This window comes from Danio rerio, chromosome 14, assembly GCF_052040795.2.
Source record: "Danio rerio strain M-AB ecotype USA chromosome 14, GRCz13ab, whole genome shotgun sequence".
In the NCBI taxonomy this organism is placed as follows: domain Eukaryota; kingdom Metazoa; phylum Chordata; class Actinopteri; order Cypriniformes; family Danionidae; genus Danio; species Danio rerio.
In genome coordinates, this window is record NC_141034.1 from 18,590,627 (window position 1) to 18,612,470 (window position 21,844).

General features: G+C 36.4%; 1 protein-coding gene across 3 annotated transcripts in view; it reads right to left on the minus strand.

The window, feature by feature from the left end:
* maml1 (mastermind-like transcriptional coactivator 1) overlaps positions 1-21,844 on the minus strand; it is a 41,963-nt gene that overhangs the window by 6,167 nt on the left and 13,952 nt on the right. The window contains exons 2-3 of one of the 3 annotated variants that reach the window (XM_087281285.1): positions 13,802-15,178; positions 1,108-1,290 (exon numbers count right to left, since the gene is read on the minus strand). In XM_087281285.1, the coding sequence (XP_087137411.1) occupies positions 1,108-1,290; positions 13,802-15,178 (1,560 nt within the window). Of the gene's footprint in view, positions 1-1,107; positions 1,294-11,066; positions 11,651-13,711; positions 15,179-21,844 lie in introns of those variants that run through there. The other 2 variants (XM_087281284.1, XM_087281287.1) reach the window with 2 other exon arrangements.

Below are 21,844 nucleotides of genomic sequence, written 5' to 3' on the forward strand. Positions count from 1 at the left end.
TCTGTGTATTTGTGTGAACCATTTAATATATCCGCATAGTTGTCCAAATTATTGTCCTGTGAGTGTTACAGGAGGATCTAGCGAGGCTCAATGGTGTTTCTGCCATAAAATGTAAAATAAACTTGTATATTAGCTTCAGATGCGCTCTGGCGGAGCTGTTCACTGTTCTTGTAAGCAATATTTCCAAAATGTCCAGCTGCAAACTCAACCCCCATTAGATCGACACTTTTTAACAGATTTAGGGTGTTTACTGTATTTTACATTTGTTGATATTTTTGACTAGCAGATATCCAGTCAGTCCAGTTTAAGGCTGATCTTTTGCAATCTCCCTGTTGACCTGTGGTTCTCTTTGAATATGTGTATGTTTTATATATATATATATATATATATATATATATATATATATATATATATATAATACAATACATTTGCTGTGCCTTTTATTTTCTATTATCAGCATTTTTAAAAATATATAATTTTATTTAATATATATATATATATATATATATATATATATATATATATATATATATATATATATATATATATATATATATATATATATATATATATATATATATATATATATATATATATATATGTATGTATGTATGAAGGTTTAAATGAGCATTTTATAAATTTATGAGAAAATGTCAGACAGGTGGGCCTTAAAAAAAAATTATCGGAGAAAGAAGAGGGCTCCAAAGTGCAAAAGGTTGAGAAGTCATTTTAAATGCCTTCACAGTTACTTTTGATTCACCTTTGCAAAATATTATGTTTGTTTTATTTGATATACTATTACATTATAACTCGTATATTAGTTTTAGATATATTTAACAGCAAATCATTGATTTTCAAAAGATCATGTGACACTGAAGACTAAAGGAATGACTGCTGAAATTTAGGCTTTTTATCACGACAGAAATAAATTAGGTTAAATAAGGAAACAGTTATTTCGAAGTGGTCTGTTAAACTCTATTATATCGCAGTATTTCAGTATAATAGGATTATAATTGTTAGTACTAATTAATGCATTTACTGAACATTTGTGTCTTTGTACTACTGCTGGCAACGTACCAAAATGATAAAGGGTAAGAAAAAAAGCACCTGCTCAACCATGATCTGTCTCTGGAGCTGAAACTGTTTCTGTTGATTCATCAGCTGAATTTGCTGCTGCTTCAAGTAGGCAGGATTATTATGGTGACCCGGGATGCTGTTGCTGCTTGTTTGTGGGGTCATGGTGTTGCTGGGACCGGGAACGTGCGTGTTAGGAGGGTAGGAGCCTGAATCCTGCTGAGAGAAAGTAAGAGGTGTCTCTTATTAAAAAAAGAATCAGGTGTACCAACAGTTTAATGACTCATTGCTAAAGTCATTTGCACTATTTCTCTATTAGACTGTAACTTAAATAAAGAAATTACTCTCCCTACTGGCAGTTTATATTTCTAATTTAGAGTAAAAAAAAAAAAAAAACTAGTTATTGCTATAATTTTTTTGAAGAACAACAGTAAAACCATACACTTCTGGTCATCGCTGACTATATATATATATATATATATATATATATATATATATATATATATATATATATATATATATATATATATATATATATATATATATATATATATATATAAACACACACACAGACACACACACACAATTTACCAAATTATGTTTTATGTTCAACAATATATGCCTGATGCAGTGTAAAGTTTGTGTAATAAGTTCTAGACTAAAGCAAATCCTTTCTAAAGTTACTTACATTGTATGTTGTATTTGTAATGTTTATTTGGTGATTTTCTCTCAGAATTCTTACACATGACCCTGGACTAGGGCTGCACAATATTGGAAAAATCTAATATCGCGATATAATTTTATTTTTGTGCGATAAATATTACGATGAAAATACAGACTCACATGATAGTTGAATAGCACTATTTGACTGTGTTCTGGGGTGTCTAACAGTATTCATGTACACAAATTAAACAATCACAATGCAAAAAATACTTTTCTTACTTTGCTTCGTCTAATTTCTAAACCAAATATCTAAAATAACATCTTAGATCAAGTAAAAATATTGTTTTGCTTTGAAATTCAGATAAAATGAGGCAAAATCAAGAGTTTAATAATAAGTTAAATAATCTTGTTTTTCCTTTGAAATGTTGATATTTGAAATAGAAACAAAGACAAAACTTCTAAGTAAAACATTTTTGTTGTTGTTGTTGCATAAATCACATAAATACAGTGATTAAATACAATTCAGTAGCTCATGCTAAACTATAATTCAGACTTAACATTGCTTATCTTTACGATGCGATTGCAGATGCGCACATTGCAATATCAATGCTGAAATGCTATAAATTGTGCAGCACCACCCTGCACCACAAAAGCAGTCTTAAAAGTAATTTTTTTTTAAAAAATTGAGATTCATCATGTGAATAAATACAATATCAATTGATGTGTGATTTCTTAAGATTTAGAAGCAGAATTTAGAATTTAGGCATTATTTAACTGAAATACAAGTAATTGAAAATCTGTAATGCGATGATTCAACAATCAAATTATTGGAAAAAAAATAGCCTCTAAAGAGGTCCAAATTGAGTTACTAGCAATGCACATTATTAATCAAAAATCTCACTTTGTTGTCTTGTCTTGTTTGTCTTCATGAAACAAGATTATTACTAAACAATAATTATTTTCAACATAAAGATAAACAGGTTTGACTCTTACAATGCATTTTTTTGGCTATATATATATAAATTATATATGAATTTTATTCATTCATTTCTTATTCGGCTAACTCCCTTATTTATCAAAGGTCACCACAGCGGAATAAGAATTTGCTTTATGCAGAAAGACTTTTTAAACACTTCCGGTGAGCTGTAGGCCATTACAAAATCGGTGCGTTTTCTTTAAAAATCAATGACCTGATTGATATAGGATATAAGTGGGTCTCAGAATGTACAAGAAGCACTGCATTAAATTACATTTTCCCCCACCATGTCTTTAAAATATGAACATTTATTTTACCCCAGTATTTTCAATAGTTTCTGCATTAGCCTGCTAATCCTGACATGCGCGAGCATGTAAATGCTTTTAATATTGTTATATTCTTAAACAACTAAATAAATACTGAAGTGTATTTAACTGATTGTATTTTCATTACATTACAACATCAATCCTATAAAAGGAACAGCATAAAATTGAAAAAAAGTGACAATAACCATTGACGGAAAGCTTATTGGTATGGGAATAAACACTAGCTGTGCATATTGACCTTATTCTTCACGTATGAGCGCATGCAGCAATTTGAATCTTCCGGTCTCATTCACTTTCATTCATTTTCAGACGTTTAAAACAGCTTGTTACAATGCTTGCTGTTGCAGACTGATATTTTCCTAATATATTATTCCGATTTTTCTGTATCGTCATGAACACACTTGCTTGTAGAGCAAGTAGTTTGACCGTTTTTGCAGTTTATTATTCCTAGTCATTTCTCCCATAGGCAACTGAATTGGTAGTTAGAAAAAAATAAATAAATAAATTAAAAAAAAAAAAACGAGCGCACTTCCGCATCAAGAATAAGCTCAATGCTCTATTTGTGTAAAATAAATCAAAAGGCACAGTTTGCAGTTTTCACCACTAGAGGGCGGACGTTAACAACAAACAAGAGTAATTTAGCGACACTGTGAAACTTCCCTGTTTTATATAAAACCAAACCAGAAATTGATTGTTTATGACGTCATTAGCATGGCAACACAGGGCATGTTGATTTCATTAATTAAAATAGCCTATTTCTCTAGATTTGAGAATTCTTCAAAATATTTGGGATTTAATGTAAGTACATAGTCAAAATATAAAACATTGTTCTATTGATTTTTAGAATATCTTGTATATTGTGCCTTAATTCATATTAAACACCTAGGCTTGATATTACACAACTGTAAGATCTTGTTATGTTCCTACTGACTTTGTCGTGAAGTAGAACTAGGACACGTTCTTGGCAGGTTTGGTGAGATTTCCCCCTCCTACAGTATAATTAATGCAATCTGCACCGGCTGAATGTTTCAAATTCCCTGCTTTGAAATTCCACATTTACATTCAAGTATCAAAGCAGCTGAGCAGCACATCTCTCCTCTCTGATCTGATCTGACTCAATCATGAGGCAAAAAGCTTCCTCAGCACCTCGGAGCTGGACTACAGACTGAGGCGAAGATGGTTTAAAAATAAATTAGAGATGCCGACGCTGGCAGCCGCCCTTTTGCAACAAACACCCGGCACACTCTTGCAAGCTGTCTCTCTCTTACACGCGTACACACACACTGAAGGTATTTCGAGGTCAGTGACGACACTAAACGGTGTTATCTGAAAAGTGAGCAGACGACAGAAATTTTACCGAATTGGAGAGAGAGTTAACAACAAGTGAGTGATCCATGCAGGAAAAGTTTCAATCTTTCAAGAAACTGAAAGGCAAATGGGTTAAATGGCCATATTTAAACAGAAAGAACGGTTAAAAACAGAGGCTGATCCGAAAATACTCAGCTCAGGATGACGGCCAGAGGCGGGAGAGCAGAACGCATGAAAGACTGCTTTGTTGCCCCCTCCTCTCTCTCCCTCTCTCTCTCTCTCTCTGGCTCTGTCTGTCCTTTTCTCTGTTGACTTGTCTCTTACAGCCCATCCCAGCCCCCACCGCAGTGCGTGTGTGAGTGTGTGTGTAAGAATGGCTGTCTGCTCTCTGCTCCTTAGCAACCAGCTGCCTGACCCAGACAAACTGTTCAACCCCGGGGCGTATGAGGCCCACTGCCAAACACACACACACTAATAGAGGTGGATAAAAAACTGAATATGATTGTGTAGTGGAGGCTGTTTGATTGTTAAGTTTTGCACCAATAACTGGAACAACTGGTTATCTGCTAAATTCTATATCTGCATGCTGTTTAGATTTGTATAAAAAAAAAAATTTTAAAAAAGAAAGAAAAATCCCAGTAAGATACACCCTGAAATCATAATGGTCTATCTGACATTGTAAATAAGTTGTCACAAATCTAACAAATTGACATTGTGCATGTTTTTGCATTTAGAAGAAAAAAAAGTTCTACAAAAACATTTACAAAGTCAAAATCTAACTTGGTTCAATATTTGAGACAATAAGCACTTGTGGACCAATCAAATGAGGACCAATCAGGATCATCTCAGAGACAAAGAGGCCTTTGACTAATTAGTTCTCAGCATTTGAACACCTCCAAACATTCCCATGTACATTTATTTAAGTGCTATTATTGCACTTATAACTGATTAATACATATTTTACGTAAAATAGTTTATACATTTTTTTAGAGCTTAATAAACTGTTAAATTGTTTTTTTTAAAGCATTGTCTGTTTTCTTGCATTTTTAAATGTCTTAGGGTGCCTTCACACCTGTAGATCGATCGTTGTGTTCCAAAACAAGGATTAAAATTGTTACAATATTGCTCTTTGTTCTTGGTGTGGTTCGCTTTCACACTGCAAAGTTTGAAAGAGTTTAGTTGGTCAACTGTCAAGCGTCCTTATTTTAATTTATGGCATTTAAAATATGTTCTTTTTAAATGTCTGGGTAAAAAGAGCTCGTAGAGCTTGACTTTTCCAAACCACCATAAACCTTGAAAACGGTTATCGTCCCATGCCTATTTTTTAGTTCGTTGGAACGTTTTGCTTTCTCAGTCATTCAGGTGATCTTGGACCATTTGTTTTGGCGTGGATCTGAGTGCGATTGCTGGATTCACATATGCCAAACAAACCGTTCTAACTCGGAAAACGCGCCAGGTTCCCAAACAAACGTCTAGATGTGAATACACCCTTAAACTATACATCTTTACACAGTTCACATTATGCATGGGACGATAACCGGTTTCAAGGTTTATGGTGGTTTGGAAAAGTCAAGGTTTTAAAACCGCTAAAATTTTGTGTTAAATCGTTCTTGGGGTAAATGTAAATTACATTTTTTTGGACTATTTTATTTAGTGTAAGGCAACAGATTCCTTTAGTAGAGAAGGAAAACAGAAAACATCAAATTAAAAAAAAAATGTAATAATAAAAAAATATATATAGACCTGAACAGTGCAGTCGCTTACTTTATGTCCAAAGAAAATAAAGATATCCAAACATTTGGGTCTTTTCAAGTTGATTTGAAACTAATGAAGACAGCAGAAGTCAGTGATTTATTTTAATTATTAGCCTGTCATGTTTACTGTTCCAAAATGCTTTAAATGTTTCTTAAATACAAATATATTGTGTTCAATGAAGGGAAAAGTTTTTTTTTTTTTAACCAAGATGTGTAAAAAGAACATAATTAAAAGAGCATTCACACTACTGTAATACCATGAAATTTCTATCCAAGGTTATCATACCATGCCCAGTTCACATAATGTTTGCTACAGTACATGGTATTCAAAAACTTTAAGGCTAAATTTCTAAAAACACTCACAAAGTAGAGTGGATTCCCTTCCAGCCGCAATCCATCTCTGGGAAACATCCACACACACACACACACTCATACACTACGGACAATTTAGCCTACCCAATTCACCTGTACCACATGTCTTTGGACTGTGGGAGAAACCGGAGCACCCAGAGGAAACCCACGTGAACATGCAAGAACATGCAAACTCCACACAGAAACACCGAGCCGATGATCCAACCAGTGACCCAGCGACCTTCTTGCTGCGAGGCAACAGCGCTACCTACTGCTCCACTGCTTTGCCCCTGATATAATGTTAATAATTTATATTTTTTAACATCTTGGCTGGTCTGAGCGAGAGTAAATTAACAGCAAAAATTGGGTAAACTATCACTTTAAGATTTATTTCAGTATTACAAATGGCAGATATAGCTCTATATGCATGTTTCAAATCTCACACCAAAACTATCTCTTTTACGTTTGACACTTTCACATGAAGCAAGGAGCACGAAACAAGTCACGTTCACATATTACAATTGATAAATTAACCCCGCTATAATCTTATATTTGAAGATGCGTTTTGTTGTGTAATACAATGAGATTCAGATATTTTGAACCAAATCTTGAAGACACAAAAAACAAAGTCACTTCTACACGCTTATCCACAGCTTTTCATTCATCTTGAACACGCCATTACTATGATGATGACAAGAACAGAACAACAACATCTGACCTACACTGTTTGAACATGTGAGTTTCAGTGAATAACAAGCTCTGACATGATTTCACATTTAACATCTACCAACAAAATGCCCTTTCTATGAATAATGACGGTTCAGATTAGCCTCACGCTGAGAGTTCTTCATTTAGAAAACTAGTAAGGGGTTATTTTAATGTGTTAGTAATGATTCACATGCATTTTTTCTCTAATGTTGAAAAAATTTAACGATTAAAAAAAGACATCCAGCAGGTTCCTGTAATGATATTCAGCAGAACACAAGCACACCCAGAATGGTCTGATTTAACTCCATGACTTTTAGAACAAACACTCAAAAGCAAGTACAAACACTTTAATTTATTATATGAAAATTAACAGTGAATTATTAAGATTTTTATTAATACTAATAAAATATCAAGTTAATTCTAGGAAGATTCCAGAATGCAGTTTGTGACATACCCAGGTCATGGTCAGGCAAGTAAGCTGATAATATACATTTTCAGAAGAATGCAACTCGCCAGTAAACAAAGAAAAAAAAAAAACAGTACTCTTTTTTTTTTCTGGTTTCTGATGATAATGTCTTGTGGGTTCATGGCTAATATACATACTCCGAGTTAACTGAACTTACTCCAAAGTGTGGTTTTCAGATGAAAAGTAACCTTACATTCTGGAATCAGTTATTCTATGATTATATCATCAGTTATTAGATGCATTTATGCTGCATCTAAATGCATTGTGGGGGTGGCACAGTGGTTAGCACTGTCGCCTCACAGCAAGAAGGTCGCTGGATCGAGTCCTAAATGGGTCAGTTGGCATTTCTGTGTGGAGTTTGCATGCTCTCTCCGTGTTCACGTGTTTCCTCTGGGTACTCCGCTTTCCCCCAAAGTCCAAAGACATACAGATAAATTACGCTATAGATAAATTGAATAAACTGAATTGTCCGTAGTGAGTGTGAATGTGAGAGTGTATGGGTGTTTCCCAGTACTGGTTTGCAGCTGGAAGGCTATTCGATGCGTAGAAAAAATATGCTGGATAAGTTGGCATTCCGCTACACTTAAACCTATTAGATGATCTCAAAAATAAAATTAGAAAATTTATTGTATTCTTCCTCAAAATATTGTTGATTGTTACATGCAAAAGGTGGATTAGCGGTTGTGTGCTTTCTTTTTTCAGTCTTATGGATTAGTAAAATCTGACACAATTTAGTGAAGCCTGTGTCAAACAGTTATTTTACTAATGAAAGACAACAGTTGTATGAGAGATTTTAAATCTCTTAGAATTAAGGACTCCTAGCCATGAACTTAACAAAACCAGATCCTGTTAATATTGCAAAATCAAATACCCTTCAACCTCTAAAGCCTGATTTATACTTCTGCGTCAAGTGACTTGCGTAACCCACGGCGCATGCAACGCGCGTGGCTGTGCATTTATACTTCTGCACGCTGTCTCTGTTGGTCTGCATTAACACTTCTGAAACGCTAGTTGGCAGTGAGATGTAAATGTTCCTCTGTGTCGAGTTTCTTCGCTGCTTTTTTGCTTTTCCTGAACACTTCCAGGATGTACAAGTGGCTCAAACTCGCTCATTTTGAGGCAGCAACCGGCGGACGTGCAACAACTTTAACTATGAGGTAAACACAAAACAAAACTTTCCATCCGGAGCTCCTTCACGGGACTTCACACTTGTAAACAATCGCTACATTGGGTTCGCGCCATTCACGCGGCTCTCAGTCCCGCCCCGACTCGTCGGCGCTACCAAGCCGACCAATCACAGAGCTTGTGCTACGCGGTTGCGACGTGTAGTTACATTTTTTGAGAGGTGCACATCAGTGACGGCCACGGCGAAGGGCTATGCATCAGCGCCGTAGCATACGCCAGTGTTTGACGCAGAAGTATAAATCAGCCTTAAGCCTCATTCACACTACGAGCAACTCGCAGCATACGCGAGTGACAGCAACCGTTGGTGACCAGGTGGGCGTGTCGAGCATTGTGACAAAGTTGAAAATGCTTCAACTACATGCAAATGATGAGCGACTTTCTTGAGTGACAGCCAACAGGATCACCAGCAGAGCTCACGGGATCCTCTCTCAGGTTGCTCAAGGGTTAGTTGTATTCTCCGTGCTGTAGACCTACACAGGTCTTTTTAGTTGATGCAAGCAAACATCAAGTTTTTAGTAAGAGTTTGACATCTAGCCACAGCGATTTAAGACTCGGATGAAGCACCAGTATACTACTCAGGGGCTGATTTACCTAATAAGCAAGGTAAGTGGCCACTTAGGCCCTGTTTACACTAGTGCGTTTTAGTTTTAAAACGGCGTTTTAGAATGAAAACGATCCGTGTCCACACTCGCGTTTCACCCAGCGTTTCTGAACTGCTCACCGTCCACACCAAAACGCTGAAAACGCGCATCACGTGACCACACAGACACTCTCGGGCAAGCGCTGCAGCCCATCTACCCAGATGAGAGCTGTGCTAGTCGGACTCCTCATCAAGCATCTCCCGCTGGATCTAATCTCACTATATTTATTAAACAGGATATTTCATTCATCTTGTTGTCTTTATCTAACGACATATTCCCTGACTTTGGTCATTGGAATCTATTACTTTTTCTCAGGTAACGTGTTTTGGCTAAGCGCAAAGATAAGTTAATGATTAATGTAACCACGTAGCCTATTCTGTATATTGACTGATCGCTTGCCTTTATTTCCTATAATGTATAAACTTATTGTATGTTATACTTTTATAAATGGCCATTATCGATTATTAAAACTTATATTCAGCAAAAGAAAGGGTGTGTTTCGTATTTTCACTGAAATTGAAAGGAGGCAGTTGTTATCGGCTCCGTTTAGTTATAAATATCCACACAGTGAAGATGACGCTCATGCAGCACGACGCCTCAACATTTCTGCTGTCTGTTAAGTTGCTAATATTAAAATGAAAATAGGCAGTTCCTTAAATCATGTTTACATTTTATTGTTGAGAAAGTGAAACAACGTAGCCAGAGTGATGTGAATGAAGTTATAAAGTACACTGTTCCCTTTAAAGATTTACCCGTGTCCTCTGTATAGTCTGTTGTCCATATCAAACTGAGAAGAAGAGACTGCAGCCTTGATCAAACTTGCGAAGTCTGAACTTACAAGGAGAGAATGCAGGACTGAACCGTGTGTGTAGGCTACTTAATATTCAGGAAAAGCCCCAATCAGAGAGGCGAATGTCTGCAGCCCCGCCTCCGTTTTCAGATGTCTCCGTTTTCCATCATCCACACTGAGACGGAGCAGCAGCGTTTCAGAATGAAAACAGCCTCTCCAGCGTTTTCGAAACGCTCCGTTTTCGGCACTCGAGAACTCCGGCGTAGTGTGGACGGATGGCGTAACCGTAGCAAAACTTATGCGTTTTCAAACTAAAACGCATTAGTGTAAACGGGGCCTTAGAGCCCCAGGAAATCTGGGGCCCCTTAACAAATATTTAAAAGTAAAACTTATACCTATATAACATCGTTTTCTACCATATTTTGTATGGTGAGAGTTAAACAAATACAATTTTAACAGAATGAAATTTTATTTAGTATACAATCAAATATAATATTATTATAATACTTTAATGTTATGTAATAATATTACAAAATAAAATATCCATCATGGAGCAGTCTAGCAGTCAAATGTATAAAAAATATATATATTTATTATTTTTATCTGTTAATTAATTTTAAGAAAAGTAATCATTTAAAATGTAGAGATTGCATTAAATGTAACATAAGATTGAGTGACATAAAAAAAATAACATCAATATAAATAAAAAATAAAAGTAAAAAGGGTGCATTTTAAGAATTAGGCCCCATAGCTGGAATTGATTAGGGCCCCAAAATCCCTAAATCCGCCCCAGAATATACTATTTTGTATTCTTGTTTTTTTTTACATGCAGTATTGCATTACTTTACATTACTTTCATTTTATTTATATTTATACTTTATACATAAAATGAACGTCTCAGCTTAGTTTACAGTGATCAGTGAGTTATTTTAGTACTACAATTCTCCAACCGGAAAAAAAAAGGTTGGTTGGTTGGTTTATTGGCTGTACATGTAATCGTCAAAACTATATCTGCTGTGTTAATGATGGAGCAGTGCATGCTCAGAGCAAGAGAAGGCCACAACGTTCCCACTTTCAACAAATCTGGCCAAAATTATGTTGCTCCATTCCTCGCTCTGCTCACATACACAGCAAAAATTCAATCCATACTGTGATAAACTGCTGTTTGTCTTTTTGACAAGACATTTTATCAATTAATTTAACCAAACCTGGGTTCGTTTCTCTTTCCAATACAACACATTCTTCAAATTCTGGCGATTTATTTGATGTCTGTTGATCATGGTTTAATAATACCATACAAAGCAATCCCATCTCTTCACAAAACCTTGATTAAACCACTCTATTTACATAAATTATATTTTAAAACAATGCTTTTTGAATGGGAAATAAGCCTCTCTTCAGACTAGGGCTGGGCGATATGGCAAAAAAAATAATCACGATAATATTCTTCATATCAGTCGATAACGATAATTATCATGATAAATGTCAAATCTTTATATCTAATAATTTTATAGGATTTTCAGCATGCCAATTGCAGCTGATTTAACACATTTTGTGAAATGTTTTAGCTGTCTGACAATATAAATAATAAAGTAACAAACAAAAGAACAATCTTAATTAGCATTTGCTGTTTAATTTTTTAACAAACAAAGACATTACCCTACAAGTTATTGGATATTATTGTTTAACATAAAAAAAAATAAAAATAACAAGTAACAAGTTTGAAAAAGTAAAAGGGGAGTCAACTGTCACAGAATTTTCAGTTTTGGATGAACTGTCCTTTTAATGGTGAATTTAGGGTGAAATATCTTTTAATATATTTTATTTAGGATGCTAACAATTACTTGATGATTGATTGATTGTCAATAACGCTTTAATCGATAGACCTTATCGATGATTGATTAAGCATGGACATTTTGAAAGTTTAGTTATGCTTTGCGCTGTGAGACGCGTCCATGCATTACATCATAAAGTGTGTGCAGTTTACATGACTTATGGATTCACTCTCTTAACATCGCATATTGTGGGACGCATAAAATACCTGTTATGTGCAGATCTTGATTATATCTGTGGGTGTTTTAATTTTACCTCACAGACTGGCACGAATAGGCCTATGCAGACTCTCATTTTATAAATCGCGCATCATGACGAGACATGCAGGGAGCGTCTCCATTCACTCAACGTTTTTCTGAGCTCTCTCATCCTTCAGACCGAGCTTATTCTTCCAAAGAAATCTAAGAATACTATCAGTGCTGCGAATAGCTTGTAAAGACTGTCCAGCTCATGCTGCATAAAAAAAAACAGGCTTCGTTAATTAATTAATAGATTGTTTTGGTGCTAAAGCATATACTATAGCGTACTTGTTTTAAAGCGCTTCACCTCAGATGTTGTTGGTTCTTCTTGTACATTTGAATTAAGTTACACATTATCATTCATTCATTTTCTTGTCGGCTTAGTCCCTTTACTAATCCGGGGCCGCCACAGCGGAATGAACCGCCAACTATTCCAGCACATTTTTACGCAGCGGCAACCCATTTTTACTTCCAGCCGCAACCCATCTCTGGGAAACTTCCACACACACACATTCATACACTACAGACTTTTTAGCTTACCCATTTCACCTGTACCCAATGTCTTTAGACATTAAACATGGTGAGAACATGCAAACTACACACAGAAACACCAACTGAGCCAGCCCAGGCTCGAACCAGCGTCCTTCTTGCTGTGAGGTGAACGTGCTACTCACTGCGCTACCGCGTTGCAAAGAAAAATATATAAAGCGTATATATATTTTTTGTTCATGTCTGTGGGTGGATGATGCTTTGCTCTGTGGAAAATAAGGATTTAATTAATGATCCACAACTGTTGTAAACATCTGTCATATCTTTGCTGCATTTTTAATGTCATAATTTTAAAGATTATTTCTTGAGCATTTCTCCTCTGTGATTATGTCCTTCATAAAGGCTGGTTCTTCTACCATCGATAAGAACAACAGTGGTTTTAAAAATTCCAAAGAAAATATCATAATATTAAAAAGTATACAACAAAATATTCTATCGATGTCGTAACAATGCCCTTAAATGATGCAGCCTGTAGTTTGCAGAAAGCATCAAGTGTTCATCAAGTGTCTGTCATATCTTTCGTCTGTCTTTTCTGTCTTTACATTGCTGGGTAGTTGTGATGGTTTACCAACACTGATGGTGTACCAACACACTGTTTGGGGCTGTTGTTTGTTTTTCTTACCCCTCCAAGTGCAACTTCCACTGTACGGCTGTACACTTGTACTGTGTGCGGCATCAGGAAGGGCAGGCTGCAAATATACTGTGCAGCATCGAACACTAATCAAACTGTCATTATCGCTTTATCAGAAAAACATTTATCATGATAATTCTTGATATCCTATTATCGCCCAGCCCTAGATCAGACATAAATATCCTGATTCTTACAGGGTTTGCAACAAAATGAGGGCAGGTAAATGATAAAAGAATTTCCATTTCTAGGTATTTAAACTTCCTAAATAAAAATAAATGTGAGGTGTGCAGTGGGAAGCCAGTCTTACCGCAGTATGTGGTAGATGTGCTGGTCTGAAGTTCATGGTAGGCGCCCTTTGTTTCTGGATCTGTTGCTGTCGCATCATGTTTAGGATGGCCTGGTTCGGTTTGTTGTGGTTCTGTGTGGTCGGAGGGCCCCTGGGTGCCCCTGGTGGTCCGTCGTCATAGTGAGACAGTGGTTTAGTGTTGTTGAAGTCCAACATGGCTGCCTGGGCACCTGGGTTGGAAGGATGGCCGAGGGGCCCTGTGGGTGCTGCTGGGTGACTTAACATGTTGGCATGGCCACCAGGCTGCATGTAGCCAGCTGGAGCACCCGCTTTGGGAGAACCTTTGTTTGGCATGAGTAGGGTCTTGGGATTGGGAAAGTCTTGAGGGTACAAAGAAGGACTGGTGGGCTTCTCAAGCCCAAACGTACCACCCATTTGACTTTGGGTGGGAGCATTTTGGGGCCAAGATGTAGAGTGGCTGGGCTGTTGGTGGAACTTTGTTGGTTGCTGTTGTGGAGGTTTCTGTTGTGGTGGCTTTTGAACTACATGCTGCTGACTGTGTAAAATCGCTCTCTGCTGAGCCAACTGCTGCAGCTGCTGAGCAGGGGACAGGTCTTTGGGTGGAACGGGCATCAAGTGATTTGGGAGTGCTCTGCTCTGAATAGACCCCTGTTGCGAATGCTGTGGAACAGGCAGGGCTGGTGAAGTGGCCGGAGCCGTAACAGGAGAGTTGGTGTGAAGCGGAGGTCCCGATGAAGTCGGTCTCATCTGAGGTGAACCATTGCAGGAGTCCTGCTCAAAGGCAGAGGTAGCCGTGGCAGGAGAAATTTCAGTCTTCACGTTAGGCAGATCTTGTGATATCAAGCTCTGAGCTGCAGCAGATGTGAGCTCTGGGTCTTTGCGATCTCCAAAACTAACGCTGAAGAGCTCCTGGATGTCCTCGTAGGGTACAGAGCGATTGAACTCCTCCATGATCTCACTCCAGTCCTGATCATTCAGGTTAAGGTCAGGGAAGAGGCTGTTGTTTCCATTTGCTCCTCCCTGGGGAAGTATGCAGGACAAGGCATCATCTACCGGCTCCTGCTTTGGTTCTTTCAGACGGAAATCAGACTCTGAACCACGCACTGCACCATTGTCTTTTAAACTTGCTCCGTTGTGCTCGGAACCGACCACTCTGTGGTTCCCATTGGCCATCATGGCATCAGTGTTCACATTATGTTTGGTGTCCAAGGGTGAGAGAGGAGGCACAACACCATTTGAGACCCCATTAAGACCACCCATTGCATCTTCAACACAGGACTTTTTATTAGGGGGGTAGCCATCGGTGAAACCATTCACCTGGTCACGGCCTAAAGGTGATTCAGCACTCTCCAACTTCCTCTTCACAGTCTCCTGTAACTGCACATAGAAGACAAAACAAATAATTTAGTTAACAAGCACTTTGTGCAGTATTTCACTTATTTGTTACAGATTTGTACAACGTGGCATGCAACGATCCTTAACTTTTGCTGGATTAACCAGACTTTATCAAGTTGTTGATATTTTAAGATCAATATTTTGTATGATGTACTAAGAACCTGATTGTTTGCGATGTGATCACATAAAAAAAAACTCTGCAAAAGATGCTCCTACTGGAAGATGAGACCAAAATCAATGTTTTTCTATTTTTTATTAGACACTAGTCAGATTCCATGGTTTTATTACAGTAATGATAATAAATGCATGGTTGAAAGTACGGTTACATAGTTTGCATAAAAGGTTTAATCAAAGTTTATCCTAAGTATTTAATACAAAATATTGGTCTTAGGACATCCAGGACAAATTAGGGCATAATTTACCCACTTAATCCCGGTCACTATATGAAAAAAAAAACATCTGTTGCTGCTTCAGTTTCATTCTACCATCTGTTTTTAAGATTAAGAACTACATGCGGTTCATTAATCATATGCAATATTTGTTAGTAAAATGTAAATATTATATGACCAAGATAGTTTTTTTTTTTTTGTACATTAAATGGCAATTGGTTGTAAAACAAGTTCATATTCTTAACAGCTTGCTTGTGAAAGAGAATTAATCCAGCTTCCAAAACCACTGCCCTAAATAAACTATTATCTTATAATAGAGACGGGATGATAACCGCTATCAAGGTACACTGACGTCTGGAAGAGTCAAGGTTTTAAAATGGCCAAAAATTTCTGCTATAACGCTCCTATGCCGTATGTAAGATTTTTTTAGATGCTTTTTAAGACAACAGTATCTCAAACAGAAAATATATCCAAAAAGGCCATTTTAAATTGTAAAGAACTCTGTGTTTTTGAAACTAGACAGCAGAAATCAATGATTCATTTGAATTATTAAGCCTGACATGTTTACAGCTTCAAAATAATTTAAATGCTTCTTAACATAAAATATTGTTTTCAAAAGGGGAAAAAAGTTTTTGTTTTTACCCATATAAATTATTATTATTATTATTATTATTATTATTTTTAAGAGCAGACATCCCAATACTGTGAAACTGTGATATTTTTATCCAAGGTTATCTTACTATCAGAATCTTATACCAGCTCACGCCCAATTTTTAATATAATATTTTACACATTTTTTTTTACTTTTGAATTTTAATTATTTACGTATCTCCTATTTTACCACTTGGTATAAAAAGACAAAAAAGACATTAAAAGATTAACACACTAAAATAATAAATATTTGTTAGTTATGACTGGGATCTATGTTGATAAAAATCAATATTTATATACATATATTAGGGTGTCAGACGTAGACAATTCGGTATTGGTTCAGTAACAGATCATAACCGGTTATTGTGTGCTAACGTCATTTAACTCATATTCGCTATGTGAGGGTAGAATACTATGGCGAGGGAGGCAAACACGAGTAAGTAAAATGCAGAAACTCTGCACAATTCACTGCGTGTGTTTGCTGGACAGTCATTCACAAGCTATGTTTCCATCCAAAAATGCGAATTAACTTTATGCGCAAAACTGGATTTATCGCATAAAAGAGGTGTGAATAAAACAGGGTTTCCATCCAACGAGACAAAGCAAACAAAACCATCACTTCCTGTTTAACTGGCACCAATTTTCTACAGTAAAAACAGAATTTGCTGTAGTGGGAGAAGCTGCATAAATCTTTTCTTCATTTATTAAATGACATTTCTGGAATGTGTTCGGTAAAGGTGTTTTCATCGTAGTTTATGCACATCTTTTCTTATTGAATAAAAAGTTATCCTACTCAGATATGTGTATACATTTTTTTATGATGTTTCCATCAACCGTTTTTTTTTTCAATGCGCCTAAAAATGGTGGATGAAAACATAGCTAATGACACAGCAGAAGCCCCCATTTCACTGCTGTGAAAAAAATGAAAGAAAACGCCATTTTTTTCCTTTCTCTCACTGTGGACTTTTGACCTGCTGGTGTGACGTTTCCTCTCCTCTCTGCTGTTATAGTGATACCCGTGTATCCAATCCAGAGCAAATTTTCATTACCGCATCTTTCATGGATTAGCTGTAATCGCCGCTACCGTTTATCAAGGATACTTATCTGTAAACATCCCCAGCCTGTTAGAACCAAATCGCAGTTCTTTTTGTTGAGCGGTTTTTAACAACAACTCGCTCAACAACGCTCAAAAAGCAAGCAGGATAATATTTACGTTTGTTTATTTGCTTTAAACGAGCATGTTGTTCTGTTCATGTACTTGAGTTTTGTTCGATGCATTCAAAAAAAAAAAAATGTTTTCTTTGAGCATGTAAAAACTAAAGGTACAGTTTACATATATCTGACTGCTTGTATTCAAGGACAATATTGTATTACAAATATATGTTGCATCATGTGTATTTATAACTTGTACATTAATACAAAAATTGTTGTGGTGAAAAGTAAAATATAAAATTGTGTATGGAAAGTATCGTCAATGCACCTTGATACCGAATTGAACCAAATCGAAGGCATGGTAATTGTAACCGAATGAAACCATGAGACCAGTGTAGGTTCACAACTCTACTATATATTATTTCATGACCATTTACGACACTTTAACCTTAAGTAACTTTTTTTAAAGAAAGCCGACCATGGATTAATTGTGATGGCGTCATTAATAAACCTGACAAATGTAAAATTATATTGTACAATACAAACAGCAAGTCACTGAAACTGAAGTTGCACTTTTTTTCAATCACAAAAAAAGTATGTGCTGCATGATGGAAGCTACGACATAACAGTACAATTCATTTACAAGTTCTGGCTGTTCAATGGAAAGTGAATGAGGTTTGAAAACAAGAATAGATGTGCCGTTTTTATCCAGTCCAAAGAGCTGAGTGAGCAGTGTAGAGCTGATCTATGGTCTGGCTCAGGGTGAAGGCATGAACTCCCCCCTCTCAGCCGCAGTTTCTGAACCTGAAAAACTGGTCTCTCTGTAACAGCTACAGTCACTTTTCTGAGACCGCCCCGCATAGGCGGCACACCCACCAAAAACGTCCTTTCAAACATGCTAAAACTCTTCCCAAAGCAATTTTCTGCCGACATACGCCTCTTAATCTGCACTCTTACTTTCCCTCCATCTTCTTGCTTCCCCCTCCCCGACTCGCAAGCACCTCCACCGCAGGCTTGAGCCACTTGAGTCTAATTACCATGTGTATGAGCGTGTATCCCACAACAAAAGAGTCAGTGCTCGGCCCACGTAGGGGAGCGGGAGTGTGCCGAATTCCAGTCCGTGCACAGCTCAAGCTCTGCTTTCCCTTTATGCCCTGCCTGCTACAATGGACAACCCACGACTGAACGGGAGGAAGGGGGGGCAGCAGTTTTGGCTCAAGGGCAGAGAGCGGCGTTTCAGCACACTGATCAATATTAGAGCAAAGACTGGGGTCAGTAGACTCAATGCTTTGTCGCTGCTTTGAGGTTACTGCTACCTCCCCAAAAAGGGGAAGTGTCCAACAAGTGTTTAACATCCTTTAGAGAAGCTACTAATTAGTCCTTTAACGGCTGAGAACAGCCAAAACTCTGCAAGTGCAATTCAAACCAGCTGTTCATTTATTAGTGCTTGTTGCCAAGATGAAGTACTAAGAAACCCAAGTATTAAACTGTGGTATGCCACTTGACGTGAGCTAGACACATGAATGAAACGTCAAACTGTGCTACTTTTTTTAGGCGTTCTGTTCTTTAATAAACTTCCAAAGAAAGAAAAAAAACAAGTACACTAAAGGAGGGACTCAAGCATTACCGGTGGGGGGCAGGCGATTTTTATTGTGGCTTTCAAGTGACCACGTAGCAACCACATAACAGCTCCTGGTAACTAATTGCAACATTGACTATGTTTACATGGACATCAGTAATCAAATGATTTGCCTTAATCTGAATAAGACAGTAACATAATTAAGGTGTTTACATGAGTTGCTTTTTGAATGTTCCCTTCATATTCCCGTTTTACGTGTTATAGCATAGAATTCGATAAACAGAGTCACCACAATATCCACATTTCCTCCGTGGTTTCATTTTTAATTTGTCGATTTTAACTGCAGTTCGGCACTTTCACTTTCATTCAGGAACATTTCATGCATGCCCCCTGTGACAAACGAGATCTTGGATGAGAGTATGAACTGCTGGAGGAATGTTGTTGTAATGAAATTTGATAGGCTACCACATGTCATATGGGGGAAAAAAACTCCACATTTCGAGATGCAAGGTGCTCCTTCAATGACTTTGTAGAATAGTGTCAAACAGCCCTGTGTATCCTGTTGCAAAATGCGGCAAAAATCCTTGACGACTTCGATAATTCGACTAAAATCGGCATACTCCGCATGTCATAATTTGATTTCTGTTCAGTTCCATTATGACTAGTCCTGTCACAAGAATCAATACATCAACTCATGGCACAACACGTGGACATGTCCTAAATCATTTTTAGTAAAGCAATAGTTATCACCCATACATAAAAAACAATTCTAGCCACATTAACTCATTGTGCAACTTGTATATCTCTATTGGAGGTGTCTGTCAGTATGGTTAAAAAAAAAAAAAAAAAAAAAACTACAGTATTTGCTATAAATTTTTTTTTTTTTTTTTTAATTGGACATTTGTAAAATCTATAATTAATACCTATTTGTTTAGGATACACGTTTACACTATCTAAATCCAATGTCTAATTATTAAATTGTTAAAATGACTCATTAAATTAAAATTTCTTTTGAATAAAAAAAATTATGTGGTCTTTGGAAGAGTGTACTTGCACTATGACGTTATTATAGTGTCAAAATGGTCCTAAATTGACAATAATATTGTATGTCGCAATAAAGTTTAGTGCTAAATATCATACCACAAAATATAGAAATCGTGACAGAACTAATTATGACCTTAATCAGATTAAATAAAAAATATATATTCCCTGTTTACATAGTAGACTCTTAATCAGAGTATTGTCTTAATCATATTAAAATCATATTATTATAATGTAATGTAATGTGTATTTATATAGCGCATTTATTGTGTATGGCCATACACCCAAAGCGCTTCACAATCATCCCCACCACCACTACCACCAGTTGTCCATGTAAATGTACTCACTGTAATATGTTAATGTATTTACATTTTATTCCTTAAGATCAATTTGTTAATAACATCTTTACATTATGGATGTTTCTTTTACAAATTGATTGATGGATTTTAGGCAAGTAATTTCGCATTTATTGATTTTTAGTTGTAACCGATTGTTTTAGGAATTTGCACTTTTTCATTCCATAAATTTTCTTTTTGGTCTTCTACTATATCTGGTTTCATCCAGAGAATTTCTGAACTTGTTGGGAGAGTTTAGGTTTTCACTGATTCATACAAGTTTTTAGTAAGGTTCTTTTGGCACAGACAAAAAGTTCAAATAAAATTAAATCTTTAATACAGTCCTTGTGTACACTGCATTCACCTTGACATTTTTAAAAAGACAGAAAACAAAAACAGGCTTTTATGATATATAATTTATGATATACTTATTGAACATCCAAAACGTTGTGTGCTAGGCTAAATGTGCTCATAGTATACTAAACATACGATGGCACTTTTATCAATTAAAAACTCTTAAAGATCTTCTATAATGCGTCAAAGCAGATCCAGGAGTTCCTGTCACACTCATAAATGAAGATTTTCTGCAGTGAGATATGTTCCCAATGCCTCTGTAAAATTGTATTGGTTCCATTTTCTGGTTGCATATTATGTTTTAAGTTTGCTTAAAGATGCCTATGGTCTGTGTTGCATTTTAGATTTAAGTCAATCCAAACCGGAGCTCTCAGTCCACTTGATTTGATGTGTATGGCAAGGCAGCAAGCACAATCAATTTCTGTATTCCTAACATAACTGGATTCATTTATTTTTTCAGTTGGCCCAAATCTGATTTTCAAATGATTCAACGATTGCCTGGATTTGTGTTTATTCGTCCAGTCAGCAATAACCAACCAAAATATTGACTGATTTTGAAAATAATCCTTCATCTAAAATTTAATATTAGTTCAAGAAGTTTTTTAATTCTTTCAGCATTTTATTAATTAGCTTTCATACATGGCACATATACAGCAAATTTCAGCAAAATGTGTTTAGTCAAACCAAACCTGCCACTAAGTGTGAACACACCCTAAACTTACACGGATGCAAACAGAAACCTGACAACTACAGTTCATTACAGCATCTAAACCAATGGTTCTCAACTTCACATTTAGGAAACCTCTAGGGGGATTTTTTTACTCACTCCAGGGTGATTCTGACACTTTCTCTGGCATTTCTTTCTTGAGTCTTGGTTAGCCCTGGTCAGAAGATGTAAAAAGCTAGTTGCAGGCCAAGTGCTGAATGTGGAAGATTGAGTTGCAGCATGTTGAGTCATACTGTGAATAAGGGAAAACAACTACCAGCACTACAGTTTTTCACAGAAGCCTTACATTCAAGATTTCCTTCTAGAACAATAGCCATCTAAAACCAAGAGCTTATCTATAAAAAGCTGTATCAGCGGGATCTGTAGTTGGTTAAGCTGACCAAAAATTAAACAGTATCATTAATTAGTGCCGTTACAAAA